Source organism: Puma concolor, chromosome D3 (assembly GCF_028749965.1).
Source record: "Puma concolor isolate L17-30 chromosome D3, mPumCon1.1.hap2, whole genome shotgun sequence".
Classification (NCBI taxonomy): Eukaryota; Metazoa; Chordata; class Mammalia; order Carnivora; family Felidae; genus Puma; species Puma concolor.
Genome location: NC_141678.1, coordinates 94,192,642 through 94,215,975, shown reverse-complemented (window position 1 = coordinate 94,215,975; position 23,334 = coordinate 94,192,642). Strand labels below are relative to the sequence as shown.

At 51.2% G+C, this 23,334-nt stretch overlaps 1 protein-coding gene across 15 annotated transcripts in view; it reads right to left on the bottom strand.

The window, feature by feature from the left end:
• ATP9B (ATPase phospholipid transporting 9B) overlaps positions 1 to 23,334 on the bottom strand; it is a 250,770-nt gene that overhangs the window by 61,746 nt on the left and 165,690 nt on the right. For 13 of the 15 annotated variants that reach the window (XM_086683267.1, XM_086683271.1, XM_086683265.1 and 10 more), the window contains one exon: positions 8,055 to 8,197. The exons of the other annotated variants lie outside the window; for them this stretch is intronic. In XM_086683267.1, coding sequence (XP_086539393.1) covers positions 8,055 to 8,197 — 143 coding nt within the window. The remainder of the gene's footprint in view (positions 1 to 8,054; positions 8,198 to 23,334) is intronic. 15 annotated transcript variants of the gene reach the window in all.

The window sequence follows — 23,334 nt, the reverse complement described above, 5'->3', positions numbered from 1 at the left end:
AACAAACTCCTCTATTAGGAGCATTTACCGCGAAAAATCAAATGAAGACCATGACTGACCTGCCGGGTCCAAACCCCTGGTTTCATACACGATGAAAACGGGGTTCGACTACTGGCGGGGGACACAACAGGTGATGGCGGCAGAAACTACGAGGCATCCCCAAGCGCGACGCTCCACACGGACAGCAAGTTTTTTCCACAACCAAAGGCACATCATGACCACCGCTCCACTCACAGACTATCTCTGGACAGTGAATCTGGGGCTGAAGAGTGACTGCTATTTTAACGGGCTGCTTTAGCTACTTGTCCCCAGTTAGCCTGGTGACAGCGTTTCAAGTTCTGGGACCCCGACGCCATCTGTGCCGTTACACTATGCTTCTTGCTGCTGTTTGGAGAAACCTCTAGAGTGACGTGCCCAGATCCCTTGAAAATAGGGGAGCCCCCATCATTCCCACGGACACATACAAGCAGATGCTGGAATAGTAAATATAGTGTTGGATTTTAAAATTTAGCGTAGGGGCGCCTGGGGGGCTCCGTCGGTTGGGCGTCCGACTTCGGCTCAGGTCATGATCTCACGGTCCGTGGGTTCGAGCCCCGCGTCGGGCTCTGTGCTGACCGCTCGGAGCCTGGAGCCTGTTTCAGATTCTGTGTCTCCCTCTCTCTCTGCCCCGCCCCTGAGTGCACTCTGTCTCTCTGTTTCTCAAAAATGAATAAACATTAAAAAAACTTATAAAGTAACATAAAATTTAGTTTAAAATAATTAAAAGATAACTTAAATCCAGATTTGGACTACTTCTTTCTCCTTTCGGGTTACGTTTATAACCCAAATGTTACATTGAGGCAAATACCCAAAAGCTCTTTATTCTGGTGCTTAACGTAGCCAAGGAGAACGAAACAGAAAATAAGTTGAGAAGCTTCTGAAAGCAACCAGTTTAAAAGAATGGTCATGTTAGAGCTTCCATACAGGTCTGTGATCCACGTTGAGCTGCTTTCCGTGTGGTGTGAGGCAGGGGTCCCAGATATTCTTCTGCACGTGGCCGTGCGGTTTCTCCCAGCACGGCCTGCGGAAGGCGCCCTTCACCCCCCAGTGCATCGAGGCAGCCTTGCCGAAAGCCACTTGCCGCTGTCAGGCTGATGTCCGGAGTCTCGACTCCGTTCCCTTGGTCCCGACGTCTGCCCTCACAGGCAGCACCACCCTGTCTGACCCCGACCGCCTGGTGGTAGGCTCTGTGATGAGGAACTGTGGAGTCCCCCGGTTTGCTCTTTTCCCAGGACTGCTGACACCACCCTGCGTCCCCTGCACTTCCACACGGGTTGTAGGGTCAGCCTGTCAACTCCCACGAAGGCGACAGTTGGGACTGAAAGGGTCTCTGTAGAGTGCATGAATCAACTTGGGGAATCCTGCTGCTATCGTAACCCTATAAGGCACCGACTTTATTTTTTGATGCCATTGTAAATGGAATGGTTTTCTTAATTCTATTTTGGGATAGTTCACTGCTACTGTGTAGAAATACAGCTCGCTTTTGTGTATTCGTCTTGTATTTTAAACCTTACTAAACTCATTGATCTTACCAGACTTTTAGGGCATTCCTTAGGATTTTCCGTGTAAAGACCATGCCACACACGAGTTTTACTCCCCTTTATAGTGTGGATGCCTTTTTCTTTTCCTCGCCTACCTGCCCTGGCTCGAGCCTTGAATGGACGCAGCGGCATTCTTCCTGACGGACAGAAAGCAGAAACCACTGCGATGTCCTTCAAAGGACAGGTGGGTGAATGGAACGTGGTCGACCCGCACGACCGAGTATTACTTGCAATGAAGTATGAACAGATGCGACCACGTGGCCGAACGTGGAAAGCGCTATGCTGAGCGAAAGAAGCCAGACACAAGAAGCCACACAACGTGTGTCCATCCACGTGAGAAATCCAGAACAGTCAGGCTGATGAGGCAGAAGGTCGTCAGAGGTGACGGAGGGCTGAGTGCGGGAAGGGAAAGCGTGGGGGCTGCTGGTGCGTATCAGGTGGCTTTGCGAGGGACAAAAGCATCCTAAGCTCCGACGGCAGTGACAGTTGCCCAGCAGCTGTGCCAAATGCTGAGAGTAGCCTGCCCTGAGGACCTGTCGTCGGAGTCAAACGCCGGGTGGTGACGCATCCTGCCCCTGGTACGACTTCCTAGTGCTAATAACTCATGTTTTAAGGAGGCTGTAGCTGATGTATTCAAACAGACGACTCTCATTTCATCAAACGATGAAATATTTGGCTGTTATTTTGCCGAGTAAATACGTTCACATCTTGTTGCATTAAAGACATTCCTTTATGTGAAAGGCGCATTTTAGAGTTCAGTTGTGTTTTGTTTCTGAAATGCTGAGCAGGGAATTCAGGGCTGGTTTCAGACTTCCTATGCCCTTTCAAACAGCAGGAAAGTCTAGGGTTCAATCAGTTACTAAAAGAGTAGGGGGGAGAGCACCCAGGAGGCTCAGTCGGTCAGGCGTCCAGCTCTTGGTTTCGGCTCAGGTCGTGACCTCACGGCTTGGGACTTCAAGCCCCTTAGCGGGCTCTGTCAGCACAGGGCCTGCTTGAGATTCTCCCTGTCCTCTCTCTCTGCCCCTACGCCGCTTGCACTCACTCTCAAATAAACTTAAAAAAAAAAAAAAAAAAGAGTCGGCAACGCAAAATTATTTTTCAAGTCAAACAATTTTCATGGTTTCGACCAGTTGATAGTTTTGACAATTTCTGTCATCTCAATACAACACATGTTAGTATGTCCCAAATCTGCAGCTTTGTCAGCAGGAGGGGCCGGCAACGGGAGGGGCAGACAGAAGCCACCGGAGGGCTTCCCACTGACCTGGCATTCTGATGGCGCCAGGGACAGAAAGCATCTTCTGAGAAGAGGTCTGTGATTCCCGGAAAGCGGGAGAGGTGTAGCCCCTTACTAGGGCAGACGGTCCAGAGTACGAGGAGCAGAGCAGGCAAAGACAGTAATAGTTTCTAAGGGAAAAGTCCTGCGGGCGCCCACCTCAGGGCATCGACAGATGCGATCCAGAACCGCCCAGGGGAGACGTCCCTGGAGAGGCAGACGCGAAGCTTTCAGGTCAACTGTTCCCCGGCTGAGATGCGGCCTCACCCCGGATCTGCTGTAGGAGAGCGAGGGCGGTGGCCCGTGGACTTCCCTGTGAAGGGCCTAGCTGGGCAGACCTTACAAAGAAGGAAGGGAAACAAAACTCGGAAGGGATTAAGACTCAGTTACCACACCGTCGAGTACACGTCGATTCTTCAAAGCGTCGCACCTATTGAACTTGAGTCCCACACTGTACCTGCTGTAGACAGGGCTTTCCGTCAAGCGGTCACGATAACCGGGACTGTACGTGCCTGCTCGAACGCCGCGTGTGCCCGCGCGCCCATCGGCGCACGCTGCAAACTGCAGGCGGGTGCGTGCGCCGAGCATCCCGTACTGGTCAGACGCTCCGCCCCGTGAAAGCCGAGGCCGGGCTGTCGTCCTTGGGCAGGAGAGTGCCGTCCCCTGGCTCCCAGGACATTCGCGCCCGCTCGTAAACCTCACGTGTGCCACGCTCCGCTGCTGCCACCCGCCACAGACCAGGCGGCCTTCGGAGCAGGAACGCAGGGCACGCGGGGCAACGGGTGCTGGGACCCCCGCGTGCCTCCCGAAGAACCTGTCGTATCGGGGGGTGTTTTGGTAAAGCTCTGTTCTACGTCAAGATCAGAACCTCAACAAGGGACTAAGGTCCTGCTTTAAGAGGCTGCAGCCTGGCTGGAGCTGAGCCTACCAAGCCCTCCGCGGTCCGGTCGCACGAGCGGTGGCGCTGTCCAGAGCGGGGACGGTGGCCTCACTGTGGCCAGTACCCACGACCTGTCCCGGGGTCCAGCGCATGCCTGGTGTTCCCTGTCGGTGTCTGCATCCCGGCAGCTAACAGATGTCCGCTCTCGTCGAGCGAATTACTTCACGTTTCACGCACTGGCGGCCGCACACGTGTCACTATGGCAACATCATTAACTTGAGATCTTACCGGAAACGTGCACTCTAATCACAGCTAATTACACCACGCTGCTCTCCCGTCCACAGGAAGGGAGCGGGAACGCAATCACGGGGACTGCATTTTCCGTTCGGCTGTGGCCAACGACACGCGGCGTGATGGACGCTTCCCGTCAGAACGCTCGTCGACCGAGCCCAAGCCTGGTCCCGGTCACGCCGAGCGCCGCCTCCCGGCTATGTTGGCGCCTCTCGGTTCCAGTTGCCCCTCACACCACAGCTTGGTCGCAATCACGCGGGCAGACCGTGTCTGCAAACTCACACCCCGGATTCTCCACAGCCACCCACCGTGACTGCTAAGCCCCGGCCGACTTCGGGTCAACCTAGTCCCACGAAAGAGGAAGGAACAAAGAGCGGCCTACCGGCCGCAGGGGGGCGCTGCAGGCAGAGGGTGGGCCGGCAGGTTCTGGAAGGCGAGCAAGGCCGCACTGCCCTCGCCTCCCCTGCGTAACGCCCACCACAAAACCTGCCTGGCCAACAACACGGGGCTTTGCCCGGAAGGCCGGCGTCTGCCCGAGGCCACACGGCGCCCAGCGGCAAGGGCTCAAGCCCCCGTGTGCCAGTGCCCCCATCCGCCTGTGTGACAAGCACGTTTACAGTCACGGCGAGGACAGTGCCGTGTCTGTGATGTGCCCGCAGCTGTGACGGGACTCCACACCTTGTCCCCCATTTCCATCACCTGCAACTGGGTGGACTTGACACACGGCCCGGGACAAGGACAGCGCACGGCTGTCACCGCGTGTGCCACACGGACGTGCTCAGTAAGTGGTGTTCACCTTGTGGTTACCAACAAAGGTTCTGAGAAAGGTCGAGACCGAAAACTGTTTTAAATCCAAAACATGTTTCAAGCTCCACGTCTTCAAAACAGGAAGTGACGGCGGGAGTCCCTTCCCGTGACCTCTGGTACAAAAAGGCCTTCGGAGGATGAAATGCAGAAGATTTTTTCAAGTTTATTTATTTCATGAGCAGGGGAGGGGAAAAGAGAGAGAACCCCAAGCAGGACCTACACCCTCAGGGCAGAGACCAAGGCGGGGCTCGAACACCTGAACCGTGAGACCGTGACCCGAGCCGATGTCAGACGCTTAACCGACTGAGCCCCCAGGCACCTCTCACTAACGTGCTTTATGTACTTTTTTGTAATTCTTTTTAAAGCTCAGGAGCCCAGATTACTTATTTTTGCTTTTTAAATGTTTTTAAACGTTTCTATTTATTTTTGAGGGAGACACAGCATAAGTGGGGGAGGGGCAGAGAGACAGGGAGATCCGAGATCTGAATGAAGCGGGCTCCAGGCTCTGAGCCGTCAGCACAGAGCCCGATGTGGGGCTCGAGCTCACGAATCGTGAGATCATGACCTGAGCCCAAGTCAGCTACCCTACCTACGGTGCCACCCGGGAGCCCCATAATGCTCCATAACTTCTATGCTGTACCAATAACTGCTTTTCTGGTGTTACACTGTTCGGTTTTGTTTTCCAAAACGATGCCGTGAACCATCTTACGTCGTCTCCTGTCTCAGACACGCAGCTGCTTCCCGAGAGGAAGGCTTCCTGCGCGGAGCCTGCCCAGACGAGTGCCCGGCAGGTAACACTCCCACCCGCAGCGGAGAGAAGGCCCGACACGGTGTGCCCCTCACAGGTCAGGGGTCTTCACGTGGGGACAAGCCATGTCTCCACCGCACGAAGACGCCTACTCACAAACAGTGTGCCCGTCCACCACTTCGGTCTTCCAGAATGTAAGAACTTACATCCGTATAGGCCTTACACGGGTTTTGTTTGAATTTATTTTTAATATACTTTTTGTTGCTATTCTGATTGGCATTTTTGGAATTAAATGCCCCCATTGTTACTGGTATAGGAAATGTAGTTAAATTTTAAGGATGAATTTACAGGTGTCACTAAGCTGTCCCGGTAATTCCAGACGCTCTCCTGACGGCTCCTTTGGGTTCCTTTCTGGGCAAACTGTCACGGAACCCCTGCTCTCGGGGAAAGCAGGCCTGTTCGCGCTGGAGGTCCGAGCGCACGTGGCTGTTCTCATCTGTTAGACCGCGGTTAGAGAGCAGGCTGTGGGCTGTGGAGGGCGGGTCCCTCCCACCGCCTGGGGACAGCTGAGGCCCCCGCCCGCCTCAGCCCGCACCTATCGCCTCCGTGTGTCTCCAGGACGCTGCTCTGGGGAGGCGTCCCGGCCTCTCCGCAGGGTCACTCTAGGAACCATTTTGAGTTTGGGTTTGCTTGGCTCCAGCTTCTCCATCAAAGTGACTCCACCCGGTTTCCAGAAATCATTCACTTCTGTAAGGGCGCTTTTGCTTCTTCGCCACAACCGTTACAGATTTGTTCTTAAAATCTTCTCCTGTCAGCTCCGTGAGGGTGGGAAGGAGGAATCTGAAGGCGTCTTCCCGGGGTGCCGTCTTGAGCCTAAGCTCCTCGTGATTTCTGATCTCATGACCCATGCGTGAACTTACCGGCAAGTCCCTGGAGACGCTACAAAGACAAGCCCTCACGAAGACCAGACGTCAACGCCACCTGACAGCTGGATTTTGACCGAACCGCGGCAAGCGCCTCACTTCCTCGTGAGGGTGGACGACTGCGAAACACCCAGTGAAACACTTCTCGCTGGGAACCACAACCCGTCTCCCCAGCGGGTCACGTCTTCCTTCACGATTCTCTGGAAGGTCTGACCACCTTTGCACCCCTCACATTTACGCCCACGCTTGGTGCTCCCTCGCACTGCCACGAGCGGGTTTTTACTCTTCAGTCTGCTTGACGCGCAGGGAGCCATTCTGTCATTTTGCCCTGTGATCTGCCACTTCACGGAGTTTTAGCAGTTGGCTTCCTCGGTTCATTGTTTCATCTACAAATATTTGCTTATTCTTTTGGTTGTACGGCTGACTTCTGTGTCTTGTCTTACTGCAACGTCTAGAACACGTGCTAAATCACAACGTTAGTTTTTTCTTTACTTTTCCTACGATGAAGCTCGTTCTCACATCTTGTTAAAAATAATGTTGAACTTCACTTGAGACATATTTTACCACGTGATAGGAGTATTCTCTTATTTTCAGTTCACCAAGAATTACTGGGAATTTAAGCCACGAATGGATCAATCAGGTAGGGACTTAACCTGTCGATAGGACTTTTATTATCGTACTGGATTCAGTTCGTCTTTTATTGAATACGTTACGTATTGACAAGAATTCTTTGATGAAAAAAGTTAAAAGTGAAATAAAAAAATATAAAATCTGGGGCACAGACCTGATGGGGTAGTTTCTAGTAAGGCTCTTTAGGAGGGTTACTGTGAAAATACCAAATCCATGCACACATTGCCGTACCCTCCCAACAGCTCAAAAGTACCATCCTGTAATAAACAAGCAGTTTTTCCTCTTACGTACCCTCCACAGAGATGTCATAAAGGCAGTTAAAACAAAGAAAGAACCGTAAGGCTGCAGAGAATTAAAAATATTCAAGCACGTCATTTAAATCTCTAAGGATTTAACATTTTGCTAATTCTGATGATATTCCAAGATGAAGATTAGTTGTGTGCCAGTGTTCAGGGCAAGGTCTGGAAAATTCTAAATGTGAATGAATTCAATACCGTGCTACACACACACACACACACACACACACACACACACACACGAGCATGTGCGCCCCTGAACATACATGGACACACATGCCCTGTGCATACATGTAGACACACACTGTGTGAGCATACGTGGACACACATGCTCTGTGCATGTATGTGGGCACACACACCCATGCACATACGTGAATACACACATTTTGAACATACGTGGACACACACACCCGTGAACACATATGGACACACACACGCCCCGTGCACACATGTGGACACACACACACACACACACACACACCCGTGAACACACATGGACACACACACGCCCCATGCACACATGTGGACACACACATGGACGGACACACACACACACACACACACACACACCCCGGGCACACACGTGGACACACAGGATCACTACGGACTGGATGCCGGCTCGGTACCTGTTTTGTCGGTCAGCAGATACACCAGGCGTCCCAGCTCTTCCGGGATGGTGCTGGTGCGCACGACTGTGCCGGGGATGCTCTCGTCCTTCATGATCATCCACCCGTACGCGGCCTTGCCCATGTCCAAGTTCACGCGCAGACTGCCGAATAAAACCGACCAGAGTTGTCAGTGTGGTCCAAAGCCAGGCAACACCCTCACACTCATGTTTTCCACAGACGTTTATTACCTTTGACCTTACGTGAACTAGGTTGGTGATACTGGGTTTCAGCATTTAAAATAAACGAAGCTGTTGACACTTAAGCCAACGAACCTCTTCACGCCCCACAACGTGTTTGCACGTGGCGGTCAAACGGGCTCCCGATCCTCGCCCTACAGCTGAGCGCGTGGAATCGGATGTCCGGGAAGAAGGTGGGTGGCCGCGCGCGCCCCACGCACGCCCAGAGGAGAGGTCTGTGTTTATGGGGCTCAGGCGGTGCCTCCCTGGGAGAGACTGGCGAAATGTGCTCGTGTGCTCATTTTACAAGGACAAACAGGAGGCTTCCCCCCGGTGGCGACTCCCTCCCAGGCTGAACTCGCCCGGGGGGAGCGCTCGGCCCCGCGCAAGGCCAGGCTTCCACGCCGGGGCTGCGACCTGAGGCCCGGGGCGGTGGCCGAAGCAGGTGCCGGGGACAGTGGCAAGAGGCGGGATCAGAGTAGCCGGGGCCAGGCCACCAGGTGCGGCGCAGGGTCTCACAGTCAAGAGCCATGGAGGCCCCTGACTAGGCTGAGGCAGAGTCCGGAGTACATGTTAAAAACGGCGCCTCTCTGACCCAAGCTGCGCTCGTCCACCTGCTGGCTTAAGTGAAGCGCTCGCTCTGCTCATGCTTTTGTACCTAGCAGTTCTGGCCTCGCTTTGCTCTTGGTAACGATGAGACGTAAGATCATCAGACACGCGTCAAAGCCCATAAAAAAATCTGTGCCCGGTGTAACTGTGTCACGGAAACAGCAGACACGATGCACCTCCACCACGTGGTGAGGCTGCTGACCCTCAATCACGGCGACCCAAACTGCCAAGACGAATTGGCAATTCGTGACAATAAAAGCACGCTTGGAAAACAACGTGAAGGAGTCAGAGTCAGCGAAGACAGCCTGTAGGCAAGTTAAAGAAAATTAAAATGATCATAATGAGTTATTTGTCCATAACGCTCCCATCTCAAAACTCCTAAGACCTCTCACGGTCAGAAAGAAAAGTCATAATCGACAAATACACAGACCTTTGAAACCGGCCTCACGACCTCTTGGCTACTTACAATGCCGATACGGCAGGGAGACCAGCCGGTCAGGGAGGACAGACACCCCAGGACGGCACGGGGGGCAGAGCACGGCAGCCTCTTGGCCTCACGGGCGGCCTCCTGTTAAGGTCTGGGGTGCAGACACCACTCTCTCTGTGGGGCCGGGGTGAGCGCCCAGAGCGGCCGGCGAGGAGCTTGAGGAGCACTGGCGAGGGTCCCAGCGGCAGCCACTAAGAGCCACCGCCTGGAAAGGCTGAGGGGCACGGGGGCTGGAGGAGGGACACGCGGGGTCTTGTGTGGACCTGTCTGTGAGCCGGGTATCGGCGATCAGACAGACCCTCTGAACCCGGACAGTCAAGTGCTCTCACTTGACTCAGCGGGCCAGCGAGCGGGCAGGGGCAGGCAGGGGGCCAGGCCACTGATGACCAGGGTGCAGGGGGCGGTGTGGGTCCCTGTGGAGCTCAGCACGGTGGGCTCAGCAGGCCCAGAGGCCAACGCGGTGCGGGAGCACGACCTTCTTCTCTTGTGTACCGGGGTCAAAGTATTTTGGGAAACGTCAGCCTGCCTCAACTACCACAGGGCAAATGGGTACTTTCCCGGAGTTCACAGGGTGCTGCTGGGCTTGGGGCTGAGTGGAGACCAAAGGGGCACCTTCTGGGTTCTTCCACGGGGTCCTCTCGACATCACGAACGGCCACGATTTAACAAAACAACTGCTGTCGTCACAGAGCCATAAGAACCTGCTGTTTCATGAGCCAGTGTGACACAAGGTGGCGGGAACAGGCCCGGCCAGGGCGTCAGGAAGGGTCGCGCCCGAGCACAGGCTAACTGGGAAGCATGGCCGTCTCACCAGCCCACGTTCCTGACCAAACCTCCCCCCCCCCCACCCCACCGTGGCCTCCCTTCCTCTACACAATGTCTGAGGAGGCGACCCGAGCCCCGGGTAAAGGTGAGGTGTATTTTCCTAAAATACGCAATGATTCGATGCCCTTGAGGCCCCACCTGCCTGGCGCATCTCAGCTGGCACGCTGGGCCCGGCGCCTGCGGCTGCTCAGGGGACAATCCACCTGCACCAGCTCACGTGCCCTCCTGCCTGACCGAGGCTTAGTCTTAGATCTTAATCTGAGCAAAAGAAAAGTCATTTTATATTTTTTTTAAATGTTTTTTAACGTTTATTTCTTTTTGAGACAGAGAGAGACAGAGCATGAATGGGGGAGGGTCAGAGAGAGGGAGACACAGAATCTAAAACAGGCTCCAGGCTCTGAGCTGTCAGCACAGAGCCCGACGCGGGGCTCGAACTCACGGACCGCGAGATCATGACCTGAGCCGAAGTCGGCTGCTCAACCGACGGAGCCACCCAGGCGCCCCAGAAGTCATTTTAATGAGAAGTTTTAATCAAAAGTCATCAAACCCCTTTCCTGTAAATTGTCACCGAAAGGAAACGGACAGATGTGGTTTTATCTGAATCTCCCCCAACGTTCTTCATCTTGTGACATCTTTACACTCTGTGACATACTGAGGGTGGCCGGGGATGTTCAAGCCTCACTGGCTGAATTCACCCAATGCCACGCAGTGACGGTGCCGCTCGGGCCTCCGTCAGGACCTGGACCTCTTCCCAGGCTTCAGACGACTGTATCTGTTGCCGATCGAACATCCAGCCTTTGCCTTTCCACAAAAGCCTTTAAGTGCAGGCATACGACACACCGTCCTCTCCCTGCGACACAACACAGAGCAAGTTTATGGTTTCTCCATGAGGAAGCCATTTCTCCACACGAGTGAACAGCAGGACAGAGCTGGCGAGTGACCCTGGGTTCCTTTTTCCTTTCGCTTCCCGTATGTCAGTAATCACCTCCTGCCCACTGCACGGCCCAAGTTCTCCTGCACCTGCTTTCCATGTTCCGCCCGGAAGACGCGTGGGTACCTGAACTGTACAGGTTTAAGGCGACGTGTGAGTTGTACTGATTCTTAATTTTCAAGTTTCCATCATCTTGGACAAACGACAACTTGAGTTCTCCAAGCCTCAGTAACAGTACCTGTAAAATGCCAGGTATGTGCAAGATGGCTGTGGGAACCGCACTAACACATGAAAACAGGTGAGTTGCATCCCTGGAGCAGACAACCACCGGTCTCAACAGCCAGACAAGGTCTGATAGGAAAGACAGGCCCTGGGCCAAAACGGAACGGACAGGGGTGTACAGGAGGCCCTACCCCAGCAGCGAAGGCAGGACGCGGGCTCGGAGGGCACAGGCAGGACTTTAGGTGGAACAAAGGCGGAAATCCACCCGAGTGCCCTGAGAATCCGCCGGCACTGCACCCACGGCCATGTGCACAAGGATAAACGAAGTGTGGCCTTGGGTCCTAAGAACAGAAAATCTGGAAAGGCATGAAAGCAGCTTAAATTGGTACAAGCAAAATTCCGAATCACATTACGTTTCCGAGTGGGCGTGGGAGATTTGAAATAACGTGGTGTTTTAGGAAAAATAAATGGGAGTGTCAGTGTTCCAGATGAACTGAACCAAAGAAATCCTGGAGCCACCAGGAGAGTCCAAAGCTGTGCACAGGGCAGCAGGTGGCGCGCCAGGGCCCGGGGGTCCACGGGGGTCTCTGAGAATACACCACTGCTCCAAGCCACACCTAGGGAGAGGGGGGCAGACTCAGGAGGGCCTTCCATTCAGAGTGATGTCAGCCAACCTCCCGAGCATCCACAACAAGCAAATGCTGGTCACGGGATCAGATATGGGGTGAAGGACACCAAAACAATTCAGGTCTTCCCCAACATTCAGAATGGTTTCAGCCTTTACTGGGGAGCCACGTGAAACACTGCATGTGCTATGCAGCAGCCAGTGCTAAGGGGTGTGTGTGTGTGTGTGTGTGTGTGTGTGTGTGTGCACATGCACGCACACGCACACACACGCCCGCAGACGTCATCCTGTATGGCAGCAGTATAAATATATTTGTGCAGGAGTGAGGCCAAATCTTTTGTGTCAACGTGTCAAAGGGATAAACCTTCCTATTAAAGGACTAACACTTCCTTTAGTTCATAAATGAATAAAAGTACTAAGTATATGCAATTTGATGCACCTTCAAATAAAATGTGTCCAACAGCCTAAGAATGAAGGAGCAGCGAAGGTACCCGCGACAAGCCACCCAAACCAAGCAGGTGGTGCTTGTGTCAAAACGTCAGTAAGCAAGGGGCGCCTGGGTGGCGCAGTCGGTTGAGCGTCCGACTTCAGCCAGGTCACGATCCCGCGGTCCGTGAGTTCGAGCCCCGCGTCAGGCTCTGGGCTGATGGCTCAGAGCCTGGAGCCCGTTTCCGATTCTGTGTCTCCCTCTCTCTCTGCCCCTCCCCCTTTCATGCTCTGTCTCTCTCTGTCCCAAAAATAAATAAACGTTGAAAAAAAAATTTAAAAAAACAAAAAACAAAAAAGTCAGTAAGCAAGCTAACCAGGAGAAAGGGACCGGATGAAAAGGTGGAAGGCTTGGGGCTGGAAAAGCTCAGCTCAGCTCTCTACACAAAGGGGACAGTGACCACCGCGAAGCCAGGCCGGAGGAGAGGAGGAGGGGTCCCGCAGCACCCGCACCACGGGGGCCTTGCACGCACAGCGGACACGCAAGGCTGCGGCACAAGAGACCCAGCCCAGCCTCCAAGGGCAGGCAAGGGCGCCGGGCCTTACGGACTCACGCTACATACAAGACAAGCAGTGGTGGGTTCAGGGGAGATGCACTCCGGAACTGGCTGAAATAGTTATTTGCTTTTTCCTTGTGTAATTTAGCGAGAACACGGGCTTGAGGCCTCTAACACCGTCTGTGTAACCAGGTGAGGAAGGTCTGGCAGAGAACGACACTTAACCAGAAGAAAGCAGAGTCGACAGACGGGGAGAAGAGTCCCAAAGGGCGCTGGGCTTCCCGTTCGAGCCACACCCAATGAACAGGCTGCGTGGCTGACCTTCCCTGCACCCGTTTGATAAATTAACCAACGCTCCCTTAGATTTATACTTAACTTAAAAATTGCACGTACTGATCTATCATGAAAAAGTGCCACAATTAAAAGGCAAATGAGAAGGGTGCCTGGGTGGCTCACTCAGTTAAGTGAATGACTCTTGATTTTGGCACAGGCCATTATCTTGCAGTTCGTGAGTTTCAGCCCCGCATCGGGCTCCACGCTGACAATGCAGAGCCTGCCCGGGACTTTCTCTGTCTCTCTGTCTCTCTCCCCCTCTCCTGCTCATGTGCACGTGCATGCTCTCTCTCTCTCCCTCTCTCTCAAAATAAATAAATAAATAAATAAATAAATAAATAAATAAATAAATAACTTTTAAAAATTAAAAAAAAAAAAAAAAGACAAATGAGATAACTATATTGGCCAATATAAAGAGCTACCTATTATGATGTTAAAAGCCAACAGAAACGGATACATGAAGAATGGGGCAAGACTCAGAAGGACAAAGGCACGAAGAGTGAATTCACGCTACTGAGGCATTATTTTAAATAAAACTTTATCCCATGAGGAAGCAAACGGGAAAAGGCGACAGGTTAAGAACCCTCCGGAGGCCACAGCAGCGGGAGCCTCAGGGCACGAATGCAAGCTCATCGCCCCCATTCCAGAGCCTGAGACCTCCACCTCCCAGAATACACTAACTCTCATGGACCAAAGGTGGGGACAGTGCTTTGCTTTTTCATAATTCTAACTTTGACGTCGTTTTTAAGACTCACAAGAAGTAGCAAACCAGGAGGGTTCTCGGGTGCTTCCCCAGTGAAACGTCACACCGCCATAGCACACCCCCCCAGGCAGAGTTGGGGTTATAATACGAGTAACTCAGATGAAGACTTCACTCGGGCTTTGTCAGTTTTTACACGTGCTCTCTGCTTTCTGTGTCCCAAGGACAGACTCATGTCACACCCCATCCACCATCGGGGTCAAACGGTTCCATGCAGCTCGCACGCTCCTCAGCTAAACCCCCACCTGCCCCCGACTTGCCCCCTGGCAACCGCTGAATTGTCCATCATAATTTTGTAACTTCAAAAATGTCCTATAAATGCCCCAGTGGTTGTCTGTATCAATACTTTGTTCCTTTTTATTGACGGACAGTCTTCACTGAATGGATATACCAGGGTTTATCCGGGTGACACTGTCTTAACAGCTTGCATTTCCCAGGTTCACTATGATAGAGCTGTACTTTGTGTTTAAAAGAAAGTTTGCTACATTCTCAGGAATAAAGTTGATCACACTTAGGACCTGAAAGTTTTACCCTTGGAAAGTACTGCCATGGAAGTTAATCAGAAATTTTCAAATTTGTCTTTTTTTTTCTTTAATGTTTTACTTTATATTTTTTGAGAGAGAGAGCAGGTGAGTGAGTAAGCGCTAGCAGGGGAGGGGCAGAGAGAGAGGGAGACACAGAATCCAAAGCAGGCTCCAGGCTCTGAGCTGTCAGCACAGAGCCCGACGCAGGGCTCAAACCCATGAACCGTGCGAATCGCGACCCGAGCCAAAGTCAGATGCTCAATCGACTGAGCCACCCAGGCGCCCCTAACTTTCTTTACATAAAAACTGCAAGGAAGTTCTGTGATCTTGGGTAATGGCTGGCTATCCTACTTGAACCAATGTTCCCACTGAAAACAGTAAGAAATACCATGTAAAATATTTTTTAAGTTTCTGGAAAGAAAGAGAAAGAGCAGACTAGACAGTAAGGGGCTTCTGGGCTGGGCCCTGACCAGGTACCACACAGGTGAAGTGACCACGGGACCCCCTCTGCCCTGAGACCGCCAGCCCCCGATGGTCTGAGCTTTCTTGTCAGCAGCCTTCCGGTGCGGGGAGCAGACACAAAGGCCAGGACCAAGGCAGGTGGAGGTCCCACAAGAGGCCCCTCTTTCCAGGATAAGAGGCCAAGAGGGGCTACAGCCCACACTAAGAGGGGACTGGAGAGCCGTGTGCCCACACGTGGAGAAGGAGCCAGGCTCCCACAACTCAGGGACTGTGAAGTGAATCTCACGTTCGGAGGAAGATGTTCCGTGACAGGAGGCGCCTCCATGTATCAGCAGAGGCAGGGTATATGCTTCAAGAAGACAGCTTCCATTTTTTATCTCAAATCACTCCTATAATTAGCTTCTCAAATACAATCACCAAAAAAAGCCACAAAACACCCCAGAGATAAACTGAAACCGAAGCACGCAACAACAAACGCCACACAGCACTCAGTGAAACCACGTGCAAGAGCCAGAAGGAAAAAGTGAGAGAGAAAGACCGACAGGAACAGCAAGCAGCCTGTGACTGACACAGACTGCGAAACAGGACCCAGGAACCAAACTAGAGTGATCACCTGCGTGGAATACACAAATATAAAAACGAGTAAGCAGTGTGATAAAGACACCAAACGGAAGTTTCAGAACTAAAAGGTGTCAATAACCGAAATTCGGAACTCGAATGGTCTGACAGCGGACCAGCCTCGGCCAAGGCTGAGATCGCGACTTGGAAGACGGGTTGCTGGAACGAGGCAGAACGGGGAATGGAGACAGAAGGTGGAAAAGAAGAAAACGAGGGAGGACCAACGAAGAGCATGGGGAGGACATCTGACACAGCTCGCATTCACGTCCCCAAAGGAGAGGACGCAGCAGGACCAAACCCAGAGTTTTCTGGCATAAAGGAAAGGGCCCATCCACACACTCGAGAAATGCACCGAATCCTAAGCATTCTACGAAGAGAAGCTTCAGTCTGAACACAGGGTGGCTGAGCGCAGAGCAGGAGGGAGCAGGTGTGAGAGCGGCGGCAGGCAGAGGGCACCGAGGAGCACAGGCCCTGGGGACCCCGCTAGCCGCAGCCAGAAGGCAGCGGGGAACGCAGGAGAAACGGTTTCTAAGGAAAGCCAAGCAGAAACCTAGCACATTCCCAACAAAGCCATACTGGACAAAAGAATAAATTTTTGACACAAGGAAAATTATTCTCCATGGAAGGCCTCAGGGTGAGAAATGAACACGGATGTACACCAAAATATACGGGGAATGTACAAAACAACAGTATCCTTGAGGCCTAAGAATGAACGAAATTAAAATAAATGGCGAAAACGGCACAAGGTCAAAGGGGTGAGGGGAGGTAAACATGGGCTAAGGTGACAGGTAAAGGAAACAGCTGCCTTTGGACTTTGACAGATTAAGAAAAACATTCTCTGTTTACAGGGTAATGACTAGAAGAACAAAAATAGCTTAAACCTTCCCAACTCGTTAGCGGAGAAGTGCAATTATAAAAATTACAAGGAAAATGGTAAGCAAGGAGGAAAATCTACGACAGGTAAGGCACACTAAAAAACCAAGATAAGATGACAAATTTAAATCAGAACTGTAACAGAATTACAATAACCGTGTGGGCACCCAACAGTCAAAATTTGTCAGAGAAGATAAAAATTCAAACCCAAGAGACACACATACACACAGAGAAGGGAAGTGCTCAACGGAGCCAGCCAAGCCGAGCGCACTTGACTAGCAGGCACGGTGCTGTTAACGTAAGACAAACTAGAATTTAACACAGGAAGCTTGAGCAGAGATCAAGAAAGTCACGTTGTAATGAGAAAATACGTAATTCAGCAGAAATACGTAACAATTTATATTTGTATATATCTGACACCAAAGCCACAAAGTATATGATGCCCGCAAGAGAATTCCAGGGAAAACAGATTCCCAAGACTAATGGAAGAGCTCCACACAACTCTTAGCAAGTGTTAGAGAAGGCAGAGAAAAGCCAGTAGGGGTGTGGAGACACTGACAACAAGCCTCACAGATGCGCTTACACACTGTGCCAGCAATCCAGAATCCAGGTTCTCTGCGAGGGCAGGCAGGTGTTCATGGAAATCAACGAGACACTTGGCCCTGCACCTCAACTCTGCAAATGTCACACATCTGAGATAACAGAAGATACGTTCTCTAACGACAACACAAACTAAATACAGATGCAGCAAATAATTAGAAAATTCAAACATGCTGGTAAATTAAGAAATGACTTTGTAATAACCATGGGTCAAAGAAGAAATCAGTGGAAATTAAAAAATATTCTGTACCTGAAAATAACAAAAATATTACGTATGAAAACGTATGGGAATCAGCCAAAGCAGTATCTCTGTGAACATTTATAGCCTCAATGACATACATTCAAAAAGGGGGGAGGGGGAGCTGAAAACTAGTAAATTGAGCATCTATATCAAGAAGCAAGAATAATACAAACCACAGAAGGCAGAAGGAAAGAAGGTAACATTAATAAGTTAGAGAAATACTATATGTCACAGAGAATCAAGCCTAGAGAAGCCTCGTCCAAAAGACTCCTAAAGCTGATACACCCACTGAAAGAACGATCAAGAAAAACAGAAAAGAGAAACAAGTATCACAAATGAAGAATAAATACCACAGATCCCATCCATTTGAAATAACAGGAAAATATTATGGACAAGTTTTAGGAATAAATTTGAATACAGGTACAGGTGACACATTTCCTGAAAACCATAACTGCAAAACTGAAGAAGAAATTAAAAACTTGAAATCAATTTTAACTTTAAAGTTAATTACTTAGACTGTAACTATTCAATAAATATATTTAAAACTATTAAAGAAATCAAGTCTGTCAAACATCTTTTTTGCAGTAAAAAGTTCAGGCCTCCCTGATGTGTAAATGCCCAAGGAATAAATAAGTATCATTTTAGAGAAAATATTTTAGAGACAAGAAGAGGAAAGAAAACTTGGCCATGTATTTTGTGAGACCGGCACAGCCTGGACACCGAACGCCAGAAAAATGATACGAGAAAACCAGTAACAGCATCGTCACTCATGGGAATCAACGCAAAAACTTCACAAAAATACAAACAATGGAATCTGGTAACACACAAAAGAATATTATACCACGATTAAGATGCATCTTTTACCGGAAGAACATAAGGTAGGTATCATATTAGAAAGTCAATCAGTATAATTTTTCATATTAAAATATTACAGAAAAACTTAAAAATAAAAAATCACCTCAACAGATTTAGTAGCAGTCTTACAAAAAACGATATTCACAATCTTATTTTTTAAAATGTTTTTCTTTTTAATGTTTATTTATTTTTGAGAGAGAGACAGAGAGACACAGCATGAGAGGCGGAGGGGCAGACAGAGAAGGAGTCACAGAATCCGAAACAGGCTCCAGGCTCTGAGCGGTCAGCACAGAGCCCGATGCGGGGCTCGAACTCACGGACTGTGAGATCATGACCTGGGCTAAGTCGGACGTTTAACCGCCTGAGCCACCCAGGTGCCCCCACAATTTTATTTAAAAATTTTTTTTTAATGATTATTATTTTTCAGAGAGAGAGCATGCGTGTGAGCAGGGGAGGGGCAGAGAGAGGGAGACACAGAATCCGAAGCAGGCTCCAGGCTCTGAACTGACAGCACAGAGCCCGACGCAGGGCTTGAACTCACAAACCATGAGATCATGACCTAGGCCAAAGGTGAATGCTCAACCAACTGAGCCACCCAAGCGCCTATATAGTCATAATTTTATAACAATTTTTAGCATAATAGGAATAGGAAAAACTTTCTTAGTACAAAATGGGCCTCTATAAAAACACAGTATGCTTAATGATGAAATTTGAACGTTCCGCCCTTCACATCAGAGACAAAAACAATGTCTGTTCTCGGCACCCCCGCGTAACGAGATACCAGGAATCGGACACAGTGACAGGGAAAAGAAGCAAACGTGCAAGGGATCCAAAGAAACAAAGCTCTCGTTATTTGCTGCCAATACACTTACCTACAGAGAAAATTCAAGAGATTCCAGATTAATAATTAAAACCAATAAAGTTTTACCAAAATTGATGGGTTCAATCATTTTATAAAAGTCAATTTTATTTCTCCAAACCAGTTACAAATACGTTAAGAAACAGTACTTTCAAAAACCACAGCATTTACAACAGCCAAAAATATCAAGTATCTAAGAACAGCTCTAACAAAAGTTATGCAGGATTTCTGTGAAGACATTCTTTAGAGTTCAACGTACTGGAGAAGACCTAAAAAACAGATAGGCCAGATTTATGGTTTGGAAAATTTAACACTGAACGCAAACGGCCAATGTGGGCAAAGGCACTCTGAAAGGACACAAGGAAGGCCCTGGTCTCTGAAATACTGGCTTATTACAAAGCCAGTATTTAGACAGTTTGTTAGGTGGTCAGGAATAGACATGCCCACCAAGGGAACAGAACAGAAGACCCCAAACTGGCCATGCCTGTCTGAGCACCCGGTGTAGGACAGAGGTGCCCTGGCTCACTGGGGGACAGTCTCTTCCACAAGGGGCACTGAGCCCACTGGGATGGAAAACAATTGTACGTGAAAACCCTATTTGGCACTCAGAGAACCTGCCGCTTCCCGTGGTCATGGCCAACCCTGTTAACCTTTCAGAAGTTAGCACTGGAGGACAGCGCCATCGTCCAATGTACAGAAGCGCTTCCTGAACAACCTGCCCAGGGTAATAACCAACAACAAAAAAGATTTCTCAATTCGGCTACGTAAAACTTACAGGTTTTCTTCCCCCGATGATTTCGCTGCCAGGTGAGTAGAACTTCCAGCTACAGACCGAAAAAGATTATCAGCAAACCAGAACTGGCGAGAATGCCCGGAACACAGGCACAACCACGCATGCCCCGACTCTGTCCTGTTACAAGGACGGGGAATGATCTTCTGAGACTGGACGTCCTACCCTCTGGCCCGCGGTGCCAGGACTCCACACGGCCCAGGCCTGTGGCCTCGTGACTCTTCCTTTTTCCTGAAGGGCAGCACATGCTTGTGGCCGGGGTCTCCACCAGCCCATCTCCTGCCCGTAGGATTTCGGGAGTCAACAGGCTGCTCTCATTTCATTCCACGTCTGTTCCTTCCAGTGCAAGCTGACGGCATTTCCGCTGATGAAAGATTCTCGAAACCTTTGTGGGTCTCCTGTGTGTGTCACGGGGGGACCACGCCACTAGACAAGAGGCTCCCGCACAGACCTTTCCTGGATCACCCCGTCCACTCCAGGCTCTTGCTGAGATGGCTGAGTGGGTCCATGAGTCACATACGTAACCTCTTCGGCAAAAAGCTGTACAGCCACATCCTGGGCCTTCTTTCCGGTATCTGCTTTCCAAACCTTGAATTTTCTCACATTAGCCTCTTTTGCAATCTGGACACGCTGAAAATTTCCCCGACCATCGAGTGCTTTCCTAGGTTGGAAACACCCTTTTGCCCAGGCATCCCCCAAGCATGCTAAATGGAAAAGGAGGCCCCACTGAGATGTTAAGCAAGTTAATTTCTAAGTTCTGAAGCAAACTTTGTACCTGTGCCAGCTGACGTTTTGAAACTGCGTTCTCACTGTGTGCAGCGAGCAGGGGTCTGAGCAGGGCACTGGGCGCTCGCTCCCCCAGGCAGCCGCGGGCAGAACGGGAGCGGGGGCATCCACGGGCCACGGGAAGTGAGAGGAAAAGTCTGCCTCCCAAGCCAGGCACACCCCGCCAAGCGCAGGACTTCGGACAGATGGTTCCTACGTGTTCCGCCGCGGGAACATTCTGTCAGGTGCGGCTTTACCTCTGCTGCCCACGCGTGCCTCCCGCGACTCAGCCCCGATTGCACAGTCTTCCGGACCACCAGCTAGAAGGGGACACGGCACTCTGAAGCGTGCGGACCGAAGACTGGCTGAACAAACCAGCTCCTGCACATGCCTGACGGGCGGCCACACACGTGCCTGACGGAACAGCTGGAGCAAGCTCCGAGCAGCACAATCAGGGAACATACATCCGTTTCGGTTCCGGGAGTTAAATCCCACAACACTGTCCTTGAAAGACTAAGTAAGTGCTATCAGGTGATTCAAAACTATTTTGTCCCGTAAAGAACAATCTCTATGAGACAGCCTAACTTTGTGAAATGTGTAAAAAGCATCTGAAGAAAACAAACCAGAAACAGACCCACAGAGACAGAGAACGGCTGGTGGCCGCAGGGAAGGGGGTGCGGAAGAGTGACAGAGATGAAGGACATTGGCAGGAACAAACCTCCAGTTATAAAACAAACACGGCACAGGGAACGTAGCCGATGATGCCGTAAGGACTCCGAATGGCAACGGCCTTCTTGCGGGGAGCATTTTCTAAGGCACACACTTGGCTAGTCACTATGCTGTGCGCCTGAAACTAATGTAACATTGTGTGTCGGCTATACTTCTGTTACAAAAATGTGTTAGGTCAGGCCGTCTCGGTGGCTCAGTGGGTTAAGCGTTCAACTTGATTTTGGCTCAGGTCATGATCTCCTGGTTCGTGAGTTGGAGCCCTGCCTTGGGCTCTGTGCTGACAACATGGAGCCTGCTTGGGATTCCCTCCCTCCCTCCCTCTCCCTCTCCCTCTCTCTCTCTCTCTCTGCCCCTCCTCCACTCATGTGCATGCACTCGATAAATAAAAATTAAAATAAAACAAAAGAAATAAAAAAGAAATAAATAAACACTTTTTAGAAACATGTTAGGTCAACAGAGGAAAAAGCACTTTACTTTCGAAAACTGCACTTTTCAACATAAAAAAAAATTTTTGATGTATCCCTTATTAAATTGAAAAACATACTTAGTAAATACTAAAATATATTATTATCCCTATTTTATGGGAACTTTGCAAAAGGAAAATAAACTTGGTTGAATCAAATGTAAACACGAATTCCCTAAATCAGTGTCCTGGACGTACAAATAAAAGTGCATAAAAGTGTTATAAACAAATACTTTAAAAATGCTCACAATATATTCTATTTCGTAACTATAATTCATTTTTCCTGCTACTTTGGTAAAAGTTAAAATGTCAAGTTTCTTTGTAGTGTAATTATACTGAAGACAGAAAAAAATATTTTGCTATGATAAAAACACGCACACTGCTGACGGGATCGCAGCACTCCCATAGAGAAGCGTCCCAGAACAGAGCACAGGGTCCCCAGCAGGCCGGGTGCCGCACGGCAGAAGCAATCTCCACGTACGTCATACTCACATCTTAGAACCGACAGAAGCAACACAGAGAAATGATGATTAGCGAAAGCAAATAAACGCACAAAATGAAAAACACGGGAACTGCTGAGAAAAGACGCGTTTGCTCAGTGGAGAGGGGAGGACGAGGCAGCCGAAGGAGGGAGGCAGGGGACCGCGCCAGGCGGCTGACACGTGCGGGCCAGTCACGACGCACCCAGCCTGAGCGGGTGGGGGGGGGGGGGGGGGTCGGGGGGCTCCTGCCGGGCAGCGGGGTTCACACCAGACGGCGGGGCTCCTTCCAGCCACGGGGTTCGCACAGGGCTGGGGGCTCCCGCTGGGGAGTGGGGCCCCCGAGCTCGGACCCTCCAGCGCTGAGTGCTCCCGGTGCCCAGTGGGCTGTGTGATGTGCTCGGCACGCGGGGCCTTGCTTCCCACGGGGACTTGCAGGCTCACTCACATGCCCTGAGCTCCAGGAACCCTTCCTTGCAAGCCCCGGATGAGAGGCGGGAAGTCCACGCGGAGAGCCGAGATGCTAGTCCAACGCAGAGATGACATCAAGGTCCTTGACCCCGGGGGCACCCCAGTCGGGCTAAGTCCGCAGACCAAACCCACAGAAACGGGTGCCCCGCCGACGGGGGTCCGGAGAAAGGGGAGGGGCTTCAGCGCTCCCCTGAGCAAAGCAGGGCCCCGGTCACCGCGTCGGGCAGAGCGCTCTGCGTCACGAGTAGCGGCGCAGACGGGACTAGACGAGAACCACTGGCAGCGGAGGCCTTCCCTCGGACCCGTTCTCCCCGCGGACTCGCTCGGAGGGCACCCTGCGTGCCGAGCGTGGCACGGGCACTGGCGGGGCGGCGCACAAGAAACCACACGGCCGCTGAGCCGAGTGCTCGCTGCCGGGTCCCGCGAACGTCGGCCCGCGACCGCCCCCAGGCGCCATGTGACACCGGGCGACTCGCACGGTGCAGCGCGGGACTGGCTGTGGGGGAGCGCGGCGACTGGCGGGGCGGGCACTGGGTATGCGGGATGGACAGCCCGGACC